The sequence below is a fragment of the Schistocerca nitens genome, chromosome 11 (genome assembly GCF_023898315.1).
Source record: "Schistocerca nitens isolate TAMUIC-IGC-003100 chromosome 11, iqSchNite1.1, whole genome shotgun sequence".
In the NCBI taxonomy this organism is placed as follows: Eukaryota; Metazoa; Arthropoda; class Insecta; order Orthoptera; family Acrididae; genus Schistocerca; species Schistocerca nitens.
The window spans coordinates 157,322,598-157,350,497 of NC_064624.1; the positions used below are offsets into that span (position 1 = coordinate 157,322,598).

Consider the following 27,900-nt stretch of genomic DNA (forward strand, 5'->3'; position numbering starts at 1 on the left):
TTACGTTGGACAAGGACGTCGAGGAAGTGCAATGCATTATCTTTTTCCACCTCCATGATGAACTGGATGTTGCTGTTGATGCCATTCAGGTGTTCCAAAAACTCGTCTAGTTTCTCGCGTCCATGTGGCCAAATGACGAACGTGTCGTCAACGTATCGAAAGAAACACTTCGGCTTGAATGGTGCAGTATCTATGGCAATATCCTGAACATTCTGCCGGCCGCAGTGGCCGTGCGGTTAAAGGCGCTGCAGTCTGGAACCGCAAGACCGCTACGGTCGCAGGTTCGAATCCTGCCTCGGGCATGGATGTTTGTGATGTCCTTAGGTTAGTTAGGTTTAAGTAGTTCTAAGTTCTAGGGGACTAGTGACCTCAGCAGTTGAGTCCCATAGTGCTTCGAGCCATTTTTTGAACATTCTCCACGAAGAGGCTTGCAGCAGCTGGAGCCAACGGGCTGCCCATTCCTGTGCCGAATGATCGTAATACTGGCCGCTGTACACGAAATACAGGGCTATTACAAATGATTGAAGCGATTTCATAAATTCATTGTAGCTCCATTCATTGACTTATGGTCACGACACACTACAGATACGTAGAAACACTCATAAAGTTTTGTTCGGCTGAAGCCGCACTTCAGGTTTCTGCCGCCAGAGCGCTCGAGAGCGCAGTGAGACAAAATGGCGACAGGAGCCGAGAATGCGTATGTCGTGCTTGAAATGCACTCACATCAGTCAGTCATAACAGTGCAACGACACTTCAGGACGAAGTTCAACAAAGATCCACCAACTGCTAACTCCATTCGGCGATGGTATGCGCAGTTTTAAAGCTTATGGATCCCTCTGTAAGGGGAAATCAACGGGTCGGCCTGCAGTGAGCGAAGAAGCAGAAGCCTTACCGTTTACAATTGCTACAAGCCCTGACACCCGATGACAAAGTCAAACGCTTTGAATTTTCGGCGCGGTTGCAACAGCTAATGGAAGATGATGCGTTCAGTGCGAAACTTGTTTTCAGTGATGAAGCAACATTTTTTTTAATGGTGAAGTGAACAGACACAATGTGCGAATCTGGGCGGTAGAGAATCCTCACACATCCGTGCAGCAAATTCGCAATTCACCAAAAGTTAACATCTTTTGTGCAGTCTCACGGTTTAAAGTTTATGGCCCCTTTTTCTTCTGCGAAAAAAACGTTACAGGACACGTGTATCTGGACATGCTGGAAAATTGGCTCGTGCCACAACTGGATACCGACAGCGCCGACTTCATCTTTCAACAGGATGGTGCTCCACCGCACTTCCATCATGATGTTCGGCATTTCTTAAACAGGAGATTGGAAAACCGATGGATCGGTCGTGGTGGAGATCATGATCAGCAATTCATGTCATGGCCTCCACGCTCTCCCTACTTAACCCCCTGCGATTTCTTTCTGTGGGGTTATGTGAAAGATTCAGTGTTTAAACCTCCTCTACCAAGAAACGTGCCAGAACTGCGAGCTCGCATCAACGATGCTTTCGAACTCATTGATGGGGACATGCTGCGCCGAGTGTGGGAGGAACTTGATTATCAAATGGTTCAAATGGCTCTGAGCACTATGGGACTCAACTGCTGAGGTCATAAGTCCCCTAGAACTTAGAACTACTTAAACCTAACTAACCTAAGGACAACACACACATCCATGCCCGAGGCAGGATTCGAACCTGCGACCGTAGCGGTCGCGCGGATCCAGACTGTAGCGCCAGAACCGCTCGGCCACCAGCCGCCGGCACTTGATTATCGGCTTGATGTCTGATGAATCAGTAAAGGGGCACATATCGAACATTTGTGAATGCCTAAAAAAACTTTTTGAGTTTTTGTATGTGTGTGCAAAGCATTGTGAACATATCTCAAATAATAAAGTTATTGTAGAGCTGTGAAATCGCTTGAATCGTTTGTAATAACCCTGTAGGAGGACGTAAGAGTGTGCCTAAATAGCTCGACCACGTCACTTACAAAGTACTGGGAAATTAGGTCCAAAGCGTGTTTGATAGGCACATTCGTAAACAGCGCCACTACATCAAAACTGAATATCATCCTCACTAAGGTGTGGACGGTTGTAAGGTGTCAGGCAAATTCAACACCTTCCATGAAAACCCCGACATGATACAAATCCGGTAATATGTCACATAGCTCTGAATAAATCCTGGCATTAAAGTAACCAAAGTAATACGGTCAACGAGTGAGCAAATGGAATACCACAGGCTAACACAAGAACGTCTAAATGCATGTCATACCTTCCCACCGTGAGACAGACACAGTTCCGAGGGGAGCAACGAGAACAGAAGCCGAGAGCAGAGCCGTGTAGGCTAGAAGGCCCTACGATAAGAGCGGGACAATGGGACACCCGCACTGCCGGCCACCCGCCAAGAGGTCCGTCCCGCAGCCCATGTTAAAAGATAGAGCCCTCCAGAAGAACAGTATAGATCTTACGATAACACCAAAAGGGCCACACCAGCTGCAAGTTTTAGCGTGAGACTATATGCGTCTCTGTTACATAGCAAACATTAAAAACATTGTACCACCACGAAAAATATAACGTTTCTCATTGGATAGACAGAATTTTTGTATGCGGAGCTTAAGGTTAACATTGAGACGCTGATTGGTCAGTTGAAAAGACAGCCAGATACCTTTTTCTTAAACTAACTTCGGTAAATTGTAGTAAGGAGAAGTTCGAGAGAGTTGCTACCGAGATGGCGAGGTATGTGGAGCTGCGCCACCCGCCGCACCTGCCTAACCACCGACAAGGTAATGAAAGCACGCGATGCCGCATAACAGCGCATAAAGCTTCACTCAGAACTGCAGAAGTCTCATCTGTTACATCCCCTTTTTATGTAATACTAGTGTCGATCGTCAATTGAAGCTCAAGGTATTCACATTTTCTAGTTGAAGTTAAAATTTGAAATGCGATGATTTTTCTGTTATATAATTATTGAGAAGCGACATCAGGCACTGTAATTATGACAAGTTAAACAAGTAATTAAAGATAATTGAGGGTCACTGTAGACCATTTGTGATAGTTTTCTCTTTTATGAAACTTAATTTAAACCTATATTATAGATGTGATATGGCATAGGACATCCTTCGATCCCTTATACAACTTGGAAACCCATTCAGGGAATATTCGTTCACATTTTTGTTGAACGCAGTTGGTTTTTATCATCCTGTATTAAAATTTTTCCTTTTATCAATAGTACAGCTTATAAGCAATGTTTTGTTGATAGAATAAAAACTCCAATGGTAAACTTAACTGCTTTTTCGACATTATTTTACCAGGTAACTAAAAATAGGAAAGCCTTGAACCCCTTCCACTAAATTTAGTTAGTATTAAGATTCTTTTATAGGGAGTGCAGTGGAGCTGACGCTGAAATCATTAAGTATTTGGTTATATCATCGCTAGTCTCACTGAACTCTTCTGAACTCTACATGTCATGTGTGGTCTGGCGTCTCCTTACCAGCAACAGATCCCAGGTTCAAACCAGTCCATTCCCTAGAAAACACTCTGAGAGCGTCGTTGCGCGAAAGTGGTCGGGAGACACGACTTAGAACAGACAGACACCACCGCAGAATGTTAGACGGTTAATTCTGCTGATAAATGGTTAATTCTGCTGACAATGGCCAAGGAGTGCTTGGCCGAAAGCTCGTGTAGTTTTAAGCAATTGACGCAGTTGGAAACCCGAGAGTGTTTTATTCAGTGTCATCGCCGCGAGACTGTGCATTCACACTTCCCCACCTGTGCTGGAGCAGCTCATTTGTAGGAGGTTACTGACCGCAGTGTGAGAGCTTGAGGGTGTCCCAGGAGTGGATGGAGTTGTCGTCGGCGCCGGCCAGCAGGTAGCGGCCGGACAGGGAGAGCCCGCAGCACGTGAAGCCGGGGCCGCCCTTGCCCGCCGGCGTCTCGTAGCGCGCCACCTGCTGGTCGGACCGCAGGTCCCACAGCCGGGCAGACTTGTCTTCAGACGCCGTCGAGAACGCCTGGCCCCCCGGGTGGAACTGAAACACACACAGACCGCACGCCTAAGCTCGTGCACACTGCTCACTGAGCACAGTCGCTATGCAGATACATATACTCCGCTAGTGTAAGAATAAACCTCTTCAATAAAATTCTTCAGGGTATCAGACCGCATCGTCATGATTGTAAAATGCGCCAACGTTTCGGCCAGCGTTGCAGCTAGCCTTCATCAGGGCCTTACGTTAGCTGCTAAATGAAACACACTTGGTTCCTTAAATAGCTGCACTAGAAAACCGTGTCGTTACTTGATTGGCTGTAAAAGGAGGAGGAGGAGGGGTGAAGGGTATGCTTTATTGGTGTTTCCTTTACTATCTGTCATTGGCTGAAATAGCTGTTTTCTATTGGTCTTTATATTAATCCACCCCATTGGAGGAGACGGACGAATAGCGAGCAGGTGATGGCTGTGACGTCACACTGTTTCCATGCTGTCCAGAAGCCGGCTGCGGCGTGCCATTGCTTTGTGTGCTCGCGACCACTGCTGCGGCTCTCCGCGTGTCTGCATGGGCCGCCACGGCTCTGCCGCCGCTCCGTAGCCCTGCTATTGCAGGCAGCCAAGACCTCGGAAGCTTGTACCCGTCCTCTCTATTCATGTTGGCGGGTCTTTTGGCTATTTCTATCGCCTCTCTAATCTTTCTTTTGAAAGTGAGAGGCTGTTTCGTCAGGACGCGGGCTTCTTGAAAAAATATTGGTTTCCCGCACTCGTATCGGTGTTCCGCCACTGCTGACTTAGTGTGTTGTTTCAGGCGGATATATCTTTCATGTTCCGAGAGCCTTGTCCAATAGCAGGGCTACGGAGCGGCGGCAGAGCCGTGGCGGCCCATGCAGACACGCGGAGAGCCGCAGTAGTGGTCGCGAGCACACAAAGCAATGGCACGCCGCAGCCAGCTTCGGGACAGCATGGAAACAGAGTGACGTCACAGCCATCACCTGCTCGCTATTCGTTCGTCTCCTCCAATGGGGTGGATTAATATAAAGACCAATAGAAAACAGCTATTTCAGCCAATGACAGATAATAAAGGAAACACCAATAAAGCATACCTTTCACCCCTCCTCCTCCTCCTTTTACAGCGAATCAAGTAACGACACGGTTTTCTCGTGCAGCTATTTAAGGAACCAAGTGTGTTTCATTTAGCAGCTAACGTAAGGCCCTGATGAAGGCTAGCTGCAACGCTGGCCGAAACGTTGGCGCATTTTACAATCATGACGATGCGGTCTGATACCCTGAAGAATTTTATTGAAGAAGACAACGGCCGCGGAAGCCTACGCTTACAAGAATAAACCTCATGCAAACATTACACTGTACGAAGGGCTTGTTTCAATAGTCGTACAAGTCCATTACCTCCACTTTTCTGCCTATAACGCTTCTGAAATTAATGAGCCAAACAAACAGAAAGAAAGCTTCATCTCTAGCAAGAAGCAATATGCTTGAATATTTCTGGTATCTCAACTGCAGATTTTTCAGCGCTCATTTAACTTTAGGACTCTGTATTCTAACAACCCTACCACAACAAAATCAAAATTTTAATAACAATTGTGGTGTTGCTCACGCTACAGCATTTTCGGGCAACATCAGTCATATTATGTGGCAGGTGTCATTAGAGCACAGTTAATAGTCATTTCATGTAATAATAAAAAAAACTAGGCACACATCTTTTTGTGTTTCCCACGCAGGTCTCGTCGTAAAATCATGGCTCAACCGTTGAAAATCTAGGTGATTATGATTCCAAGCTCGGATGCAAAGAGGCCTAGGTTTTATCCTGCTGTATTCAGATGTTTTGTAGATGCGCTTCACAAACCATTCTTGGAGATTACACTTTTGCTGGACAATGGTGATGTAAAAAAATAATCAGCACTCCGAAATTAAGTTACACTTCCTTTTAATTGCTTTTATTGCAATATCACACGACACACTACTTCACAATACAAAACATACTTGAAAACATCTTCCTCACAGTCACTGTTCACATTTTATAAGCTGACTACGTTATGCGTCTTTCCAACATGACGTCCAAGACTTGACTTTCTCAAGGTCCGACTCTCTAACAACCTAACTAATCGCTTACGCGCCCAAAAACTAGAGTTACAAGTACGTCAAAGATCATAGTGACAAAAGAAAGAATACACATAAGAATAATATGATTGCAATATAACCATATCGATGTATCAAAAGTGAAATCAAATCTGAATGTTGTCTCAGAAATATGTTAAGTAGTTAACAGAAATACAGTAGAATATTACTGGTATCGATAGGTTCAGATGAGGTACCATAATGGTTACGTAATTCAAGTACCATTACAGTATCGCAAAATGAACACAAATGGACTTGGACCACTATTGAAATAAGCCCTTCATATACACTACTCGCCATTAAAATTGCTACACCAAGAAGAAATACAGATCATAAACGGGCATTCAGTGGAGAAATATATTATACTAGAACTGACATGTTATTACATTTTCACGCAATTTGGGTGCACAGATCCTGAGAAATCAGTACCCAGAACAACCACCTCTGGCCGTAATAATGGCCTTGATACGCATGGGCATTGAGTCAAACAGAGCTCGGATGGAGTGTACAGGTACAGCTGCCCATGCAGCTTCAACACGATACCACAGTTCATCAAGAGTAATGACTGGCGTATTGTGACGAGCCAGTTGCTCGGCCACCATTGACCAGTCGTTTTCAGTTGCTGAGAGATCTGGGGAATGTACTGGCTAGGGCAGCAGTCGAACATTTTCTGTATCCACAAACGCTCGTACGGGACCTGCAACATGTGGTCGTGCATTATCCTGCTGAAATGTAGGGTTTCGCAGGGTTAGAATGAAGGGTAGAGCCACGGGTCGTAACACATCTGAAATGTAACGTCCACAGTTCAAAGCGCCGCCAATGCGAACAAGAGGTGACCGAGACGTGTAACCATTGGCACCCCATACCGTCACGCCGAGAGATTGTCCTGTATGGCGATGACGAATACACACTTCCAATGTGCGTTCACCGCGATGTCGCCAAACACGGATGCGACCATCGTGATGCTGTAAACAGAACCTGGATTCATCCGAAAAAATGACGTCTTGCCATTCGTGCACCCAGGTTCGTCGTCGAGTACACCATCACAGGCGCTCCTGTCTGTGATGCAGCGTCAGGTGTAACCGCAGCCAAGGTCTCAGAGCTGGTAGTCCGTGCTGCTGAAAACGTCGTCGAACTGTTCGTGCAGATGGTTGTTGTATTGCAAACGTCCCCATCTGTTGACTCAGGGATCGAGATGTGGCTGCACGATCCGTTACAGCCATGCGGATGAGATGCCTGTCATCTCGACTACTAGTGATACGAGGCCGTTGGGATCCAGCACGGTGTTCCGTATTACCCTCCTAACCCACCGATTCCTTATTCTGCTAACGGTCATTGGATCTCGACCAACGCGAGCAGCAATGTCGCGATCCGATAAACCGCAATCGCGATAGGCTACAATCCGACCTTTATCGGAAACGTGATGGTAAGCATTTCTCCTCCTTACACGAGGCATCACAACAACGTTTCACCAGGCAACGCCGGTCAAGTGCTGTATGAGAAATCGGTTGGAAACTTTCCTCGTGTCAGCACGTTGTCGGTGTCGCCACCGGCGCCAACTTTGTATGAATGCTCTGAAAAGGTAATCATTTGCACATCACAGCATCTTCCTCCTGTCGGTTAAATTTCGCGACTGTAGCGCGTCATCTTCGTGGTGTAGCAATTTTAGGCCAGTAAGGTACCTGCAACGTCATATTTGTATGTAATCTCAAACTTTCGATAATTTTCTCCTTTGTTGTCAGCAGGAGTGTTCTGTAAGATATGTGGTACGTTATTTAGTTGACAGAGTTATGTCACGGAGACATCACAGAGACATAATTAAACTTTGTGTTCTGCCTTACGACAGGTCTTGTCGTGGGGGTAGCCTCGTCAGAGAGGTCCGCCGCATGAGCGTCTAGGGAAGTGATTCCCGTTGCCTTCCACTGGTAATGGTGAAATGATAATGAGGACAACACAACACCCAGTCCCCGAGCGGAGAAAATCTCCGACCCAGCCGGGAACCGAACTCGGGCCCTTTGGCCGCGCTGGCCACTCAGCTGTCGGTTCAAATGGCTCTGAGCACTATGGGACTCAACTGCTGAGGTCATTAGTCCCCTAGAACTTAGAACTAGTTAAACCTAACTAACCTAAGGACATCACAAACATCCATGCCCGAGGCAGGATTCAAACCTGCGACCGTAGCGGTCTTGCGGTTCCAGACTGCAGCGCCTAGAAACACTCGGCCACTTCGGCCGGCTACTCAGCTATCGGGGCCGACTACAGAGACATAGGACTTCAATAGGCTACCGCGTCATGTCTTTGATGCAGATACATTAGCAATGCTGGTGATTTCATTAGATGGCTGACTGGATAACTCGTCTCGTTTCTCTGAAGTCTTTCAGCATCGAGCTCCCGTTTCTACACACCGCTAAGTGTACAGCTGCTGTCCTGGTTCTTGCACAGTCTGATCTCGATTGCTTCTTTGATGACAATCCCAGTAGGGAGGTCCACACGATAAGATTTCTGCTCCATCTGGCGTAATCATTTGCGGCTGTCAAACTTCCCAGCAGTCTGCACTCGAACCCGGGACCTTTGGCGCTCACGAAAAAATGCTCTACCCGAGAACGACCCACATCTCCTACCTTCCAATCTTCAAAGAAGTTCTCCTGTGAAACTTGCAGACCCAGCAATCCTACAGCGGCCAGCGCACCTGCCAATGAAACGCAAAGGTCTCGCGTTCGAGTCCTGGTGCTGTGCACAGTTCTAATTTGTCAGGGACTTTCACACTAACGCACAATCCGAGGCAGAGCGAGAAATTAAAGTTTGGTCTCACTGCTCATGGAACTTATAAAAATTTCTTCAGAATGCACTACCAGTTATATTGGAGAGTGTGCGAACGATTTCAGAACGCTGCTCGTAGCACCAACACCACGTTATACGGGGTGTTCACTAAAGTCTCTCTGCAGTGCAGTATGATTGTTACCCGCGCATGCCGTGTAGTCTGAACACTATGGGACTTAGCTGCTGAGGTCATCAGTCCCCTAGAACTCAGAACTACTTAAACCTAACTAACCTAAGGACATCACACACATCCATGCCCGAGGCAGGATTCGAACCTGCGACCGTAGCGGTCGCGCGGTTCCAGACTGCAGCGCCTAGAAACACTCGGCCGGCGTGCCGTATTCCGTGGTGAATATACCGAAATGAAACTCAGTGAAATACAAGTTCTTAATTTATTGAATATTCATTTTTAGTTACAAATTTTCACATTAAATGTTGAAAGTGTCCCCCCTGGTGTTGAATACACAATTCGATTTGTCTAATCATGTTTCCAAACACAAGCTGTAACATTTCTTCCGTAACAGAAGCATTGAAAGTGGACATTGCAGTTTTCAATTCATCGATGGTTTTTGGACGGTTTCTTTAGACATTTGCTTTCGTTGCAACGCAGAAGAAAAAGTCAGGTGGTATTAGGTCAGGCAATCGTGGAAGCCAAAGTCCCTGTGAAATTATGCGACCACCAAAAACAACAGCAAGCAGTGACATTGAAACGCGAACTGTATGCGCGGTTGCACCATCCTGTTGAAAATAACCGTTCAGTATTTCACTTAACACGAGTTCTCTTATGAATGGGTACAGAATATCACTGCAGTATCGTTGTGCGTTTATTGTTTCGTTGAAAAACATGGGACCCACAATCCGACGTCTAGAAATTACAACCCAAACTCCTATTTTCACAGAATGAAGTGGTTCCTCATGAATACACGATGGATTTGCAGTACTCCACACACGAGAATTTTGAATGGAGTGGTTCCTCATGAATACACAATGGATTTGCAGCACTTCACATACGAGAATTTTGCGAGTTCATGCACCCGGATAAATGAAAGCCGGCCGAAGTGGCCGTGCGGTTAAAGGCGCTGCAGTCTGGAACCGTAAGACCGCTACGGTCGCAGGTTCGAATCCTGCCTCGGGCATGGATGTTTGTGATGTACTTAGGTTAGTTAGGTTTAACTAGTTCTAAGTTCTAGGGGACTAATGACCTCAGCAGTTGAGTCCCATAGTGCTCAGAGCCATTTGAACCATTTGATAAATGAAACCGCTCTCATAAGTGAAAAACGTTTCATTAAGAATATCCCTTCCGTGTTGTTGAACGAAATTATTGAACCATTTACAATAATGCAGTCTGTTGGCATTATCAGTATTTTTCAGTTCTTGCACGACTGTCACATTGTACGGGAAAAGTTCTAATGCCGCGCGGGATTAGCCTAGCGGTCTGAGGCGCTGCAGTCATGGACTGTACGGCTGGTCCCGGCGGAGCTTCGAGTCCTCCTTCGGGCATAGGTGTGTGTGTTTGTCCTTAGGATAATTTAGGGTGCGACTGCTACGGTCGCAGGTGCGAATCCTGCCTCGGGCATGGATGTGTGTGATGTCCTTAGGTTAGTTAGGTTTAAGTAGTTCTGAGTTTTAGGGGACTGGTGACGTCAGAAGTTACGTCGCACAGTGCTCAGAGCCATTTGAGCCATTTTTGAACGTAACGACACACACCAACGATACTACTGACGCTGGCTGAGATAAACGAAACAGTGGAATGTTGGGAGAGACCACTCGAAGGGAAGCAACCCAGGCAGGCGAACTAGCATACGGCACGCGCGGCTAACATGCGGTGAACCGTCAGCCCGTGTGTTTGTGGGCCCCTTCACAGCCGCAGTCTGGTTCAGCAGTCGTTCACTTCCTGTCAGAGAGAGGCGCCTTAAGCCGGTACTACTAGTGATGGGGAGCTCGTGAATGAGTCGTTCAAATGAACGCTTCACTCCAGTGAAGTGTGAACTAACCACTCAATTTCAGTGAACTGGTACTTCAAACTCTCCGCAGATAGTACACTCCACACTTTTTTTCTAGTTCGTTCACTCACTCTCTTCCCCTCTCCCTCTCCCACTACATTGGCGCTACGTCACTCATTCTCCCTTCACTTCAATCCTCCCTGTACTGCCTGTCGACGAATCGCGCGGTGAAATACACTGACAACAACAGTTGCACTTTGCTTTCACATAACCTAAATCGGCGAGGAAACCCCAAATTTCACTACTTTTACGCGATCGCGAGTTGCTAGCCATTGTATAAGTGTGAACAGACACAAAAAACTGTGCTCAGAGCCATTTGAACCATTCCTTTCCGAATAAAATAAAGAGGGATTTTACCTGAAATCGTACCACTGACTACAGGTGACAGTTTACGTTTTGAATTTAGAGGGTTATTATTCTCAACAAAAATAAAATCTACAGGAAAACTTCTGAATAATTACTTAACGTAGGTATATAGACTTTGTGACAGTGGTAAACATACTCATTCTATTTTGGATTAAATTTTAAAAGGAACATAAAATTGGACTGAATTTCGTTAGTAGCCCTAGTTTTCAGCCCACGAATACAACAAATAAGATTTCACTTGGCAGATGAAGACTCTTTTTGGCGCTTCATGAGAAAATGTCGAGCAAGGTTAAACGTAATACCTTCTTTATATGTGACAGGCTTCTCTATTTATCTTTCCTTTGTCCTCTTCGACCATGCTGTATTTAACTCAGACGCTGTAAGACGCAAAACGTTGCGTGGAGGTTACTTCATAGTTCGGCCATCTGTTGGTAAAATTATGAAGCATTACGAAGCTTTATTGTGCGAGCAAGGCGAAGCGAGCGTAGCCGCGGCTGAACGGCGAACTGGACAACTTCGCCAGGCTTCCGTACTTCATGAATGAACTACTTCATTTGAACGCTTCACGGCAAAGAGTGAACTGAATGAAGTACTTCACGGGAATGAACGAGTTCGACCCATCTCTAGGTACTAGAGTTGTGGCGATTCGTGAATGAGTCGTTCATTTGAACGACTCTAAATAAAGAATCGTAAGAATCGAATCGTGAGACGGACGAATCGTCGTTCAAAAGAATCGTAAGAACGATTGCGTGTTTCCGAGTCGTGACGATTCCAAGTTCCAACGATTCATCGATTCTTAGTACGCTATGCTTCGAAGGCAACTTCCGAATCATGCCGAGTCGTACCGAATGATTACGACCGCCAGATGGCAGTCAAGTGGAGGATGCGTGTGAACACAGGAAGCTCGTAACGAACAAAAGAAGTTCGTGGGCCGTAATATTACTCGTGAAAACCAAGCTGACACTTGGCGGTGTCGTCTTCTCACGTACATAGTAGTGACAGCGCCAAGTTCTCAGACAAATTAAAAGCAAAATACCTATGCTTTGTATTTAGAAGAAATGAAAGTTAAGCTACATTTGCCTTGTGGGAGGGCTGTCAGCTGCGTTATGAATTACAAGGATGATGTGGACTTGGAAAGACATCTTAGCACAGAAAAACACAGGATGATATGAGCCAAACCACGTCTGCCTCACTGCTAGATTTTGTTACTATAAAACAGACGTCTGTAGTTAGGCGCGTTCAAGCCACACAACCAAACTGGCATACCACGTAATTTTGCACCACCTTTCGCACAAATCTACTCCTCTTTCCTGGCATACTGTAATAAAACAATAGAGGCAATCAAATCAAACGTGACCTTACATCAATTAAGGCATATTAAGGCATATAAATCGAGAATCACACTTGTAACGTCATATGCATGTTTACTCATAAATAAACTATTTCTGGCATATCTTATCATGACACAGTTCGATTCTAACCCCATTGACAATTTCAGACATGTCCTGCCATCTGTGAGTAAGATGTAGAACTTTTTGCCTTCCGTAAGAATCGTGCCAACGCAGACTAGAATGAATCGTGAACGAATCGTGAACGAATCGATTCGCAATGTGAGATTGAATCGTAGGAATCGAATCGGGAAAAAGAATCGTATTGCCCAACTCTACTAGGTACTACACTGTGTAAACTTTCAGATGGCAGACCTCTCCCTAGTTCTGAATCGGCAGAAGTCGGTAAACGTCGGGAGGCTTCAGGAGGCACGCAGTTTCGAGTTTCGACTGCTGCCAACATTACGTAGCTGTGTTGTACAAGGTACCCATTGTCGTCTGCTTCGTTATTGTTTTGCGATGTACTGCTCTGCGTGGTTTTATATACTTTTTTTTAACACGTTTGCGGAACGTGTTGCGAATAGTGTTAGTAGTGAAGAAATAATAGAACAGAACGTCATGCCTGACGCGGCACTTTTTCACGCATCTCGATGTTTACCTCGTCATATCTCCTGAATTATATGTCGTAGAGTGACATAAAGTTGCCGGCGCTTTTACTGATATTTGTGGATACTGTATGCGAAATATGTTGCGATTAGAGCTAATAGTAACGAAAAAATACATTAAAACGTCATGCCTACTGCGGCAGATTTACGGTAAGTACTGAGAAAATGTAGTAAGCGACCACCTTTTTTTTCTTTCATTATATTGTGAGGGGTGTCAGCGAGAAAAATTGGATGTAACATTTGTTGCTAGTCGCTAAGTGCTCTCATTCTCAAATAGTGGATGCATAAATCTGGGTATTTTCCCGTCGTGGCATTTCGTTGTTTATGACGTCATATCTCCTCAAGAATGTGTCTTATTTTTTTTTTTTTTCGCCTAGGAACCTTCGTGGGCGTACGGAGAACAAATCACCAAAATTTCACCGCAATCGGATGAATGATTTGGGAACGCACAGAGGGCAGACATAAATACATTCATTTTTATATATAGAGACTGACAGTTACGTTGTACAATATGACCTGTTTAAGTATATTTAAATTGTATAATTAATAGTTTAACATTGCAGGGAATGAAAAAAAAATTGCGAGCAGTGAGAATCGAATCCGGGTCTGGTGCAGTGAGAATCACATCCGGGTCTGCTGCATGACAAGCCTTGACCTAATCAATTGTGCTATGCATGTTGCATTGTCATAACAGTTGAAACATTGTCCATTACCTTTTCGGGCGTTGGAGAACAACTCACCAAAGTTTCATGGCAATCGGATGAATATATATACATTTTAATGTACATGACGATTTCAGTTTCGTTTACGAACAACATTTAAAGCAAGTTTTACTTGCAAGCCTTTCGTCTGCTTTCGTGTAAGCATGACGCGCAGTTTGTAGTGCCGGCACTGCAACTGGTAGGCGTGCCTTGTCCCCCCCCCCCCCCCCAACGGCTTCTCACCCTTCCCCCGCCAGCCATTGCTTGCTTCCTCCTCTCCCCGCACTCCCATCTCAACTCAGCCGTCTTACAGTTAACACACTGTACACGAACGGTACTGCTCTATCGCGACAGCCATCTAGCGGTAGAAAGGGTGAAACTACGAAAATTAGCAGACACACTATCCGCGCGCAGGAATAGAGAGCAATCTGCCGTCAATCCGCGCATGCGCAGTAGGCAGCGATAATTCCCGCATGCGCAGAAGGGTGTACCACGGTGATTTCTGCTTGTTGTTTGGTTATTGTTAGGCGTCTAGTGGCTAATTTCAGACGTTCGTGTTGGGGATTTTTCGCGTTGGGGATCTTCTGCATTTTTTTCAGTAAACAGGTTTCACAAATGCAGAAAAGAAACTTTCTTTTTTGTAGTAGACTCTTATACAGGGTGTTACAAAAAGGTACGGCCAAACTTTCAGGAAACATTCCTCACACACAAATAAAGAAAAGATGTTATGTAGACATGTGTCCGGAAACGCTTAATTTCCATGTTAGAGCTCATTTTAGATTCCTCAGTATGTACTGTGTACTTCCTCGATTCACCGGAATGATTTCATACGGGATACTCTACCTGTGCTGGTAGAGCATGTGCCTTTACAAATACGACACAACATGTGGTTCATGCACGATGGAGCTCCTGCACATTTCAGTCGAAGTGTTCGTACGCTTCTCGACAACAGATTCGGTGACCGATGGATTGGTAGAGGCGGACCAATTCCGTGGCTTCCACGCTCTCCTGACCTCAACCCTCTTGACTTTCATTTATGGGGGCATTTGAAAGCTCTCGTCTACGCAACCCCGGTACCAAATGTAGAGACTCTTCGTGCTCGTATTGTGGACGGCTGTGATACAATACGCCATTCTCCAGGGCTGCATCAGCGCATCAGGGATTCCATGCGACGGAGGGTGGATGCATGTTTCCTCGTTAACGGAGGACATTTTGAACATTTCCTGTAACAAAGTGTTTGAAGTCACGCTGGTACGTTCTGTTGCTGTGTGTTTCCATTCCGTGATTAATGTGATTTGAAGAGAAGTAATAAAATGAGCTCTAACATGGAAAGTAAGCGTATAGTCTGCGACCGCGAGGTCGCCTCCAGTTCACCACCGGCAGTGGAGAGTGAAGCTTTGACAATGCCAGCCACTCGTGCTGGCGAAACGTCAGAAAAATCAATAGATGAACGTCGGCCGAAGAACCCGAGACAGAAGCCAATAGGCAGTTTGTCAACAAGTGGCCACGAAAGCCTTAACAATTTTGAAAGTAGGAATATCGTAAAAGAGTGTCTTGATTATATATATTTAATTTGTTGAAATGTACTGCTGACAAAGGCAGATCTACTTTCATGACAATGTTTTTCAAACTACAGCTCACAAGGAATACTTGGCTAGCTTCTGCATTCTTGTCGCGCGCATTATCCTCCGCTGCCGACAATACACTGACCACTGTGTTGTGAGAGAAATCATTTGTTTATTTTTCTCAATAACAAGTATTTTATTCGCGATCACGCATTGTCAGTTTGGCAAGCCGTGGGTGAGTAACCAGTATCTGGCATGTGCCTATCATTCCGCCTGAAGAAACGCTCGTCATTATTTTAATACTGATCAGATCAAGAGAAGCAATAAAATCCTTTGGTAAGTTTCCATTCCAGTCGCTCAGTGTTAAAACTACCATGGGTTACAGGGATTCCACTGAAATTCCAACAGAATTGCCAATCTGTTTTTGTGTGAGTTGTTAACCTTTTCTCATTCGAAGAAACATCACCATTTATAACGGCCACATTTCCCTTGATGACAGGTTTAATTGTACTTCCTTTGTAACAGTGTAATTTGCCAAACTCATCTCACAGTAGCTATTGCAACAGAATTCTGAAACGGAGTGCCGCATTAAAGAAGTAATTGGCAATCACAGAGGTCAATAGCTTACGAAAACCCTCATGGTGTCGGTTTGCAGTAACATAAAAGAAGAAATTTCCTGTTTATTTTCATACTAGGAAGCTCTTGTTTCGCTAGCTGTAGATAACTCTTAAAAATTACAGGCACGGGAGTGAAATAAATAAAAAGGGAAGTATAAGTATTGATATATCGCCGTAGATAAGAAAGTTCCGTGTGTTCAAGAATTGGCTAAACACTCTCCTCCTTGTGTGCTATCATTCACCAAACTTTCGTTTGGATGTCTCGAGCGGTTTAGGAGATACGAGAGATGTTGCGAGTATTTCATTCTCGCGGGCGTGAGATCGGAAGTGAGCGCGCTACATGGGATCCATTTTCTCGAGATCGGAGGCAGATAGAGACTTCCTCCCAAGTCTAAACAAAATTTCAGCATGTTAGCTAAATTTCATACGCAGCAACGTATGGTGTAACACGCACCAAACGCAAAGTCACAGCGACCCCTAATTTTCGTTGCAAACTTTTTGAGTTTTCCGTAGTGTCTTACTAAAATGAGTACATCACAATAAGAATGGCCATTAGCGAGATGATGGGCACTTCGCCACGAAGCTGACACATAACGCTACAAGTAAGGCAAAAATCAAATATTTTCAGTGAATAGTTTCTGTAAAATTGTTTGAGAAATGTAGGAGGTTGCGCGCGCTTCGGTTCAGTCAGCGCAGAGCTTCGCCAGTCGGCGCGTCCGGAGTTGGTGCACGCGTCGCAATATGCGACGCACCCGCGCGACTCGTGCGGCACGTTCGTGTCGCACTGTAGTGTCGTGTGACGTCACACGTGCTGTACGCGTGTCAATTTGCGCCTAGCTTTACAAGACATCAGGACATAGACATCTATTTTCTTTTCGCGTGTACAGTCTGCTGCTGCGCATGCGCGCTAGGTATATGCTGCGCGGATGGTGTAATTAGGGGCGGGCAGGAATCCTGCACGTGTGCGATGCACTTGCACGTGTGCAGTTAACAGGTGTTTTGCGTGCACACAGGGGCAAGCTGGCCACCCGCTTCTCTCCACTCCACACCATACCGTCTCTCCGCTTCTTCCTCTGTAATGCGTTTTGTTTCCTGGCCTGCTTTATTGAATGAAGGAATAAGGTTAGTAGGAGTGCTTCAAAGAAATGGTTCAAATGGCTCTGAGCACTATGGGACTTAACATCTGAGGTCATCAGTCCCCTAGAACTTAGAACTACTTAAACCTAACTAACCTAAGGACATCACACACATCCATGCCAGAGACAGGATTCGAATCTGCGACCGTAGCACTCACGCGGTTCCGGACTGCAGTGTCTAGAACCGCACGGCCACCGCGGCCGGCTGCTTGAAAGAAATCGTGGTTTGAAAGAGTACCTATTGCCTACGATACGTTTTATTTAATTATCACAGGTCGAGTTTACAATACGTTTAATGTCTGGAACAAAATTTCTACATAAGACAAACGCAAACAGTTATGTAAATTTTCATTACTGATGTTTGCTCTTAACAAACATATTATCTTCGCGGCTTCACGATGGAGACGAGGAAACTCTTGCTGTGGAAAGTCGTGATAAATATCTATTAAACGTCTTGCCAAAAGGAACTTGTCTCTCAGACGAGAATTATGCTACAGAATCTACAGTGCAGATCTATTAATTCCATTTGCAAACTGGGATGGATATCATCTACAGATACAGCAAATTGTCTCGAGAACTATTCAAAACTTTGGGATAAGTATGATATATCCCCAAATCGCTTGAGAAATTCCTCTTATATTGCGCTAAGTACAGGAACATATTGAAATTTATTATAATGGCGTTCAATATTAAACTTCCGCTGACCAGCGAGAATACTGCCACATATTAAACATTTCGAATTTTCACGTTTCTGCACAAAGAAAAGATGATTGTCCCATTACTTTTTAAAAGATAGCAAATCTCCACTTCTCCGTTTCCTCGATTCACTCTGCATTTTCCGGTTCTTGAAATGCAACGTTCACTATGTAGTGGTCGCTTCGCATCAACGTCCGCAGCTTAGCCTGCCACTACACTGCCGCAACCTGCCGGCTGTCGCCACTGCCCCGTTTGACGACTGCACGCGAGCAGCACACGTGCAGCGCTGTGCGCTCACGAGCCGCGTGCAACGTCTGCCCGCCCCTGGCTGTAATAGGTCGAAAGTGAACCAGTCTGTAGTTACAGGTATGCACGTTAGGGGCGTTGGTGCATAGGTGTACGGTTTGGGCACATCGTGTAGTACGGGCTTTACTCACACAGACGGAGTTGACGTCGGCCTCGTGGCCCAGGAACATCTGCCGGCACTTGTCCTCACTCAGGTCCCACAGCTTGCAGGTGCGGTCCACCGAGCCGGTCACGTAGTTCTTGCAGTCCGGGGACAGCGAGATGGACACCACGTCCCCGCAGTGGCCCTGGAAGTCCATCTTGCGCTTCCCGGCCTCCAGGTCCCACAGGCATCTGCAACACCACACATTAGACAAACTTCAACTGTGATTCTTCAGTTCCTCACGGCGTATTTGTCGCTCGAACAGTCCACGGGTATACTGCCGGTTCATAGAGTCCAACGGGCACAATGTTTCGGCGATCAGACGTGTCGCCATCGTCAGGTGCGCTGACAAACTGAGCTCCTGAGGGCGGCCGGCCGATTTAAATCCCCTCCCCCCGCAGGCCGGAACATTCATATTTCTTTACGTACTACGCGAATATGTAATAAAAAATGGGGTCTCCTATTTAAAAACCGCAGTGGATATCCGTTTGATCTTTGGCAGCGCCATTTAGCGGACCAACCATAGCGCCATCTGGTTCCCCCCTTCAAGCTAGAGGAGTTTCGTTCTTTGCAGTTTTTTCGTTTGATGCTTATTTCGTGAGATATTTGTCCCGGTCACGCTCAATGGACCACCCTGTATATATGAAGATCGTATCTGTTCTTTCGGATATGTCTCTAAGAACAGATACCATCTTCATATATATATATATATATATATATATATATATATATATGGACCACCCTGTATATACAGGGTGTTTCAAAAATGACCGGTATATTTGAAACGGCAATAAAAACTAAACGAGCAGCGATAGAAATACACCGTTTGTTGCAATATGCTTGGGACAACAGTACATTTTCAGGCGGACAAACTTTCGAAATTACAGTAGTTACAATTTTCAAAAACAGATGGCGCTGCAAGTGATGTGAAAGATATAGAAGACAACGCAGTCTGTGGGTGCGCCATTCTGTACGTCGTCTTTCTGCTGTAAGCGTGTGCTGTTCACAACGTCAAGTGTGCTGTAGACAACATGGTTTATTCCTTAGAACAGAGGATTTTTCTGGTGTTGGAATTCCACCGCATAGAACACAGTGTTGTTGCAACAAGACGACGTTTTCAACGGAGGTTTTATGTAACCAAAGGACCGAAAAGCGATACAATAAAGGATCTGTTTGAAAAATTTCAACGGACTGGGAACGTGACGGATGAACGTTCTGGAAAGGTAGGGCGACCGCGTACGGCAACCACAGAGGGCAACGCGCAGCTAGTGCAGCAGGTGATCCGACAGCGGCCTCGGGTTTCCGTTCGCCGTGTTGCAGCTGCAGTCCAAATAACGCCAACGTCCACGTATCGTCTCGTGCACCAGAGTTTACACCTCTATCCGTACAAAATTCAAACGCGGCAACCCCTCAGCGCCGCTACCATTGCTGCACGAGAGACATTCGCTAACGATATAGTGCACAGGATTGATGACGGCGATATGCATGTGGGCAGCATTTGGTTTACTGACGAAGCTTATTTTTACCTGGACGGCTTCGTCAATAAACAGAACTGGCGCATATGGGGAACCGAAAAGCCCCATGTTGCAGTCCCATCGTCCCTGCATCATAAAAAGTACTGGTCTGGGCCGCCATGTCTTCCAAAGGAATCATTGGCCCATTTTTCAGATCCGAAACGATTACTGCATCACGCTATCTGGACATTCTTCGTGAATTTGGGCGGTACAAACTGCCTTAGACGACACCGCGAACACCTCGTGGTTTATGCAAGATGGTGCCCGGCCACATCGCACGGCCGACGTCTTTAATTTCCTGAATGAATATTTCGATGATCGTGTGATTGCTTTGGGCTATTCGAAACATACAGGAGGCGGCGTGGATTGGCCTCCCTATTCGCCAGACATGAACCCCTGTGACTTCTTTCTGTGGGGACACTTGAAAGACCAGGTGTACCGCCAGAATCCAGAAACAATTGAACAGCTGAAGCAGTACATCTCATCTGCATGTGAAGCCATTCCGCCAGACACGTTGTCAAAGGTTTCGGGTAATTTCATTCAGGGACTACGCCATATTATTGCTACGCATGGTGGATATGTGGAAAATATCGTACTATAGAGTTTCCCAGACCGCAGCGCCATCTGTTGTTGAAAATTGTAACTACTGTAATTTCGAAAGTTTGTCCGCCTGAAAATGTACTGTTGTCCCAAGCATATTGCAACAAACGGTGTATTTCTACCGCTGCTCGTTTAGTTTTTATTGCCGTTTCAAATATACCGGTCATTTTTGAAACACCCTGTATGAAGATCGTATCTGTTCTTTCGGATATGTCTGTAAGAACAGATACCATAGGGTGAGTCACCTAACGTTACCGCTGGATATATTTCGTAAACCACATCAAATACTGACGAATCGATTCCACAGACCGAACGTGAGGAGAGGGGCTAGTGTAATTGGTTAATACAAACCATAAAAAAATGCACGGAAGTATGTTATTTAACACAAACCTACGTTCCTTTTTTAATGGAACCCCGTTAGTTTTGTTAGCACATCTGAACATATAAACAAATACGTATACAGTGCCGTTTGTTGCATTGTAAAATGTTAATTACATCCGGAGATATTGTAACCTAAAGTTGACGCTTGAGTACCACACCTCCGCTGTTCGATCGTGTGTGTCGGAGAGCACCGAATTACGTAGGGATCCAAAGGGAACGGTGATGGACCTTAGGTACAGAAGAGACTGGAACAGCACATTACGTCCACATGCTAACACTTTTTTATTGGTCTTTTTCACTGGCGCACATGTACATTACCATGAGGGGTGAGGTACACGTACACACGTGGTTTCCGTTTTCAATTACGGAATAGAGTGTGTCCCATGTCAGGCCAATACATGTTCAATGTGGTGGCCATCATTTGCTGCACACAATTGCAATCTCTGGCGTAATGAATGTCGTACACGCCGCAGTACACCTGGTGTAATGTCGCCGGAGGCTGCCACAATACGTTGTTTCATATCCTCTGGGGTTGTAGGCACATCACGGTACACATCCTCCTTTAACGTACCCCACAGAAAGAAGTCCAGAGGTGTAAGATCAGGAGAACGGGCTGGCCAATTTATGCGTCCTCCACGTCCTATGAAACGCCCGTCAAACGTGTACCTCACCCCTCATGGTAATGTACATGTGCGTCAGTGAAAAAGACCAATAAAAAGGTGTTAGCATGTGGACGTAATGTGCTGTTCCAGTCTCTTCTGTACCTAAGGTCCATCACCGTTCCCTTTGGATCCCTACGTAATTCGGTGCTCTCCGACACACACGATCGAACAGCGGAGGTGTGGTACTCAAGCGTCAACTTTAGGTTACAATATCTCCGGATGTAATTAACATTTTACAATGCAACAAACGGCACTGATTACGTATTTGTTTATATGTTCAGATGTGCTAACAAAACTACTGTGGTTCCATTTAAAAAAACGTAGGTTTGTGTTAAAAAACATACTTCCGTGCATTTTTTTATGGTTTGTATTAACCAATTACACTAGCCCCTCTCCTCACGTTCGGTCTGTGGAATCGGTTCGTCAGTATTTGATGTGGTTTACGAAATATATCCAGCGGTAACATTAGGTGGCTCACCGTGTATATATATATATATGTATATATATATATATATATATATATATATATATATATATAATAGTGTTACAAAAAGGTATGGCCAAACTTTCAGGAAACATTCGTCACACACAAATAAAGAAAAGATGTTATGTGGACATGTGTCCGGAAACGCTTAATTTCCATGTTAGAGCTCATTTTAGTTTCGTCAGTATGTACTGTACTTCCTCGATTCACCGCCAGTTGGCCCAATTCGAGGAAGGTAATGTTGACTTCGGTGCTTATGTTGACATCCGACTCATTGCTCTACAGTACTAGCATCGAGCACATCAGTACGTAGCATCAACAGGTTAGTGTTCATTACGAACGTGGTTTTGCAGTCAGTGCAATGTTTACAAATGCGGAGTTGGTAGATGATCATTTGATGTACGGATTAGCACGGGGCAATAGCCGTGGCGCGGTACGTTTGTATCGAGACAGATTTCCAGAACGAAGATGTCCCGACAGGGAGACGTTCGAAGCAATTGACCGGCGTCTTAGGGAGCACAGAACATTCCAGCCTATGACTCGCGACTTGGGGAGACCTAGAACGACGAGGACACCTGCAATGGACGAGGCAATTCTTCGTGCAGTTGACGATGACCCTAATGTCAGCGTCAGAGAAGTTGCTGCTGTACAAGGTAACGTTGACCACGTCACTGTTTGGAGAGTGCTACGGGAGAACCAGTTGTTTCCGTACCGTGTACAGCGTGTGCAGGCACTATCAGCAGCTGATTGGCCTCCACGGGTACACTTCTGCGAATGGTTCATCCGACAATGTGTCAATCCTCATTTCAGTGCAAATGTTCTCTTTACGGATGAGGCTTCATTCCGACGTGATCAAATTGTAAATTTTCACAATCAACATGTGTGGGCTGACGAGAATCCGCACGCAATTGTGCAATCACGTCATCAACACATATTTCTGCGAACTTTTGGGCAGGCATTGTTGGTGATGTCTCGATTGGGCCCCATGTTCTTCCACCTACGCTCAATGGAGCACGTTATCATGATTTCATACGGGATACTCTACCTGTGCTGCTAGAACATGTGCATTTACAGGTACGACACAACATGTGGTTCATGCACGACGGAGCTCCTGCACATTTCAGTCGAAGTGTTCGTACGCTTCTCAGCAACGGATTCGGTGATCGACGGATTGGTAGAGGCGGACCAATTCCGTGGCCTCCACGCTCTCCTGACCTCAACCCTCTTGACTTTCATTTATGGGGGCATTTGAAAGCTCTTGTCTAGGCAATCCCGGTACCAAATGTAGAGACTCTTCGTGCTCGTATTGTGGACGGCTGTGATACAATACGCCATTCTCCATGGCTGCATCAGCGCATCAGGGATTCCATGCGACGCAGGGTGGATCCACGTATCCTCGCTAACGGAGGACATTTTGAACATTTACTGTCACAAAGTGTTTGAAGTCACGCTGGTACATTCTGTTGCTGTGTGTTTCCATTCTATGATTAATGTGATTTGAAGAGAAGTAATAAAATGAGCTTTAACATAGAAAGTAAGCGTTTCCGGACACATGTCCGCATAACATATTTTCTTTCTTTGTGTGTGGGGAATGTTTCCTGAAAGTTTGGCCGTACATTTTTGTAACACCATATATATATATATATATATATATATATATATATATATATATATATATATATTTTTTTTCAGGAAATTGGTAGTGGTCGACGAGAGCAATCTCCGATCGGGCTATCACGGTGGAAGACGGAAATTTAAGGACCTGGATCGGTGTCTGTGGTTACGTTGCTAGTGTCCTGCAATTCCATCTTTCCGGTGGAGCGCTGTGGTTTTCGGGAAGCTTAATTGTAGCCCAAAGTTGAGTATAGTTCCATTTTACCTTCTCCTCCGTGAATCCCTTCTATCTGGTAGCACCTTTCGGTCTGTTCGCGTGCATCACTAATTTTCAACGTAAAAATTGTAACGGCTACATGTTAAGACTATTTAATATCCGATTATTATATTCTGGCCATGAAATATGTGTCAACCTCGTAGCTGTGAGTAGTACTAACATGAACATTATTTTAATTAGTGGAAATTGCTTGAGTAAATTTTGAGACATCTGGGTGTGTCACATTTAAATTCGTTAATGTTCCAGTCCGAGTACTGCTGCTGGTTCTGTAGGCCAGGTGAATTTTATTATAATTGTGTTACCCTTGGTTTCATTAACGTCACTGGTTGTAATAAAGAAGTGTTTGGCAACTACAGACTGGTTATGTGTTTACTTCCGATGTGTCGAAAGGAATGACGCATCATTATCCACTGGAAAACGTAACATGCTCTCAATCTTAGGTGACGTAGTACTGTGATTATAAACGAGAGCGATGAAAATTCCTGACTTAAATTTTTCTGCGCGAGCTATGTGCGGCGTAAAACCGCACTGCTGGCATTTCACCAACTAGTTCTAGTTACAACTGGAAGCCACTGAAGATATCACAGTTAGTCGTCTGGTAACCTCTGAACTTCTTCCATCCGAGGACAGCAGTACATTTCAGTACTGCCACTCTGATACCGAGGCGATCAACAACAGAACCCTAAGCCGGAAGGGGGGGGGGGGGGGGAGGGGGGGATTTAAATCGGCCGCCCGCCCTCAGCAGCTCAGTTCGTCAGCGCACCTGACGATGGCGACACGTCTGATGGCCGAAATATTGTGCCCGCTGGACACTATGAACCGGCAGTATACCCGTGGACTGTTCGAGCAACCTTCAACTGCTTCCGTGTGGCCATTATCAAGTACAAACAACAGTGCCTTAGTGCACGTTTGGTAAAAACTGCCTGACATGACATGACGCCGAAGGTCGATGCATTGAATTGTGTTCCTGATTACGTTTTCATGTGCCTACTGTAATCTCCGAATTGTACTGTGAATATGTTGATCATACTATGGATTATTTTCCATGCATCTATAATATTTGCTGGCATAAATGATTCTGCATCATTTGCTATTTACAATTTGTACAGAAACCAGATGGCAGTTATAAGAGTCGAGGGACATGAAAGGGAAGCAGTGGTTGGGAAGGGAGTGAGACAGGGTTGTAGCCTATCCCAGATGTTATTCAATCTGTATATTGAGCAAGCAGTGAAGGAAACAAAAGCAAAATTCGTAGTAGGTATTAAAATCCATGGAGAAGAAATAAAAAGTTTGAGGTTTGCCGATGACAGTGTAATTCTGTCAGAGACAGCAAAGGACTTGGAAGAGCAGTTCAACGGAATGGATAGTGTCTTGAAGGGAGGATATAAGATGTACATCAACAAAAGCAAAACGATGATAATGGAATGTAGTCCAATTAAGTCGGGTGATGCTGAGGGAATTAGATTAGGAAATGTAACACTTAAAGTAGTAAAGGAGTTTTGCTATTTGGGGACCAAATTAACTGATGATGGTCGAAGTAGAGAGGATATAAAATGTGGATTGGCAATGGCAACGAAAGCGTTTCTGAAGAAGAGAAATTTGTTAACATCAAGTATAGATTTGTCAGGAAGTCGTTTCTGAAAGTATTTACATGGAGTGTAGCCATGTATGGAAGTGAAACGTGGACGATTAATAGTTTGGACAAGAAGAGAATAGAAGCTTTCGAAATGTGGTGCTACAGAAGAATGGTGAAGATTAGATGGGTAGATCACATAACTAATGAGGAGGAATTGAATAGGATTGGAGAGGAGTTTGTGGCACAAGTTGACTAGAAGAAGGGATCGGTTGATAGGACATGTTCTGAGGCATCAAGGGATCACCAATTTAGTATTGGAGGTCAGCGTGGAGGGTAAAAATCGTGGAGGGAGATCAAGAGATAATACACTAAGCAGATTCAGAAGGATGTAGGTTGCAGTAGGTACTGGGAGATGAATAAGCTTGCACAGGATAGAGTAGCACGGAGAGCTCCATCAAACCAGTCTCAGGACTGAAGACCACAACAACAACAACAAATGATTCTATTTTATACAATCAAGAGCCAAAGAAACTGCTATAGGCATGCGTATTCTCGAACATATTCTCAGTTCGAATAGAATGAATTTCCTTCTACATCTACATCCATACTCCGCAAGCCACCTGACGGTGTGTGGCAGAGGGTACCTTGAGTACCTCTATCGGTTCTCCCTTCTATTCCAGTCTCGTATTGTTCGTGGAAAGAACGATTGACGGTATGCCTCTGTGTGGGCTCTAATCTCTCTGATTTTATCCTCACGGTCTCTTCGCGAGATATACGTAGGAGGGAGCAATATACTGCTCGACTCCTCGGTGAAGGTATGTTCTCGAAACATCAACAAAAGCCCGTACCGAGCTACTGAGCGTCTCTCCTGCAGAGTCTTCCACTGGAGTTTATCTATCATCTCCGTAACGCTTTCGCGATTACTAAATGATCCTGTAACGAAGCGCACTGCTCTCCGTTGGATCTTCTCTCTCTCTTCTATCAACCCTATCTGGTACGGATCCCACACTGCTGAGCAGTATTCGAGCAGTGGGCGAACAAGCGTACTGTAACCTACTTCCTTTGCTTTCCGATTGCATTTCCTTAGAATTCTTCCAATGAATCTCAGTCTGGCATCTGCTTTACCGACGATCAACTTTATATGATCATTCCATTTTAAATCACTCCTAATGTGTACTCCCAGATAATTTACGGAATTAACCGCTTCCAGTTGCTGACCTGCTATATTGTAGCTAAATGATAAGGGATCTTTCTTCCCATGTATTCGCAGCACATTACACTTGTCTACATTGAGATTCAATTGACATTCCCTGCACCACGCGCCAATTCGCTGCAGATCCTCCTGCATTTCAGTACAATTTTCCATTGTTACAACCTCTCGATATACCACAGCATCATCCGCAAAAAGTCTCAGTGAACTTCCGATGTCATCCACAAGGTCATTTATGTATATTGTGAACAGCAACGGTCCTACGACACTCCCCTGCGGCACACCTGAAATCACTCTTACTTCGGAAGACTTCTCTCCATTGAGAATGACATGCTGCGTTCTGTTATCTACGAACTCTTCAATCCAATAACACAATTGGTCTGATAGTCCACATGCTCTTACTTGCTCCTTGAGAGAAGTTGCTGTCCACGCATCAGCACGGCTTTAGAAATCAGCCCTTTTTTCACATGATATCATGCGAACCGTGGATGAAGGGTATCAGACGGATGCCATATTCCTTGACTTCCGCAAAGCGTTTGACTCGGTGCCCCACTGCAGACTCCTAACTAAGGTACGAGCATATGGGATTGGTTCCCAAATATGTGAGTGGCTCGAAGACTTCTTAAGTAACAGAACCCAGTATGTTGTCCTCGATGGTGAGTGTTCATGGGAGGTGAGGGTATCATCTGGAGTGCCCCAGGGAAGTGTTGTAGGTCCGCTGTTGTTTTCTGTCTACATAAATGATCTTTTGGATAGGGTGGATAGCAATGTGCGGCTGTTTGCTGATGATGCTGTGGTGTACGGGAAGGTGTCGTCGTTGAGTGACTGTAGGAGGATACAAGATGACTTGGACAGACTTTATGACTGCTGTAAAGAATGGCAGCTAACTCTAAATATAGATAAACGTAAATTAATGCAGATGAATAGGAAAAAGAATCCCGTAATGTTTGAATACTCCAGTAGTAGCGTGGCGCTTGACACAGTCACGTAATATTTGGGCGTAACATTGCAGAGCGATATAAAGTGGGACAAGCATGTAATGGCAGTTGTGGGAAAGGTGGATAGTCGTCTTCGGTTCATGGGTAGAATTTTGGGAAGATGAGGTTCATCTGTAAAGGAGACCGCTTATAA

The 27,900-nt window shown here is 45.1% G+C and overlaps 1 protein-coding gene across 1 annotated transcript in view; it reads right to left on the reverse strand.

The window, feature by feature from the left end:
* The window catches only part of LOC126213103 (guanine nucleotide-binding protein subunit beta-2), a 278,038-nt gene that overhangs the window by 42,452 nt on the left and 207,686 nt on the right, over positions 1-27,900 (reverse strand). Inside the window, exons 6-7 of the mRNA XM_049940706.1 lie at positions 18,441-18,642; positions 3,797-4,019 (exon numbers count right to left, since the gene is read on the reverse strand). Of these exons, the coding sequence (XP_049796663.1) occupies positions 3,797-4,019; positions 18,441-18,642 (425 nt within the window). The remainder of the gene's footprint in view (positions 1-3,796; positions 4,020-18,440; positions 18,643-27,900) is intronic.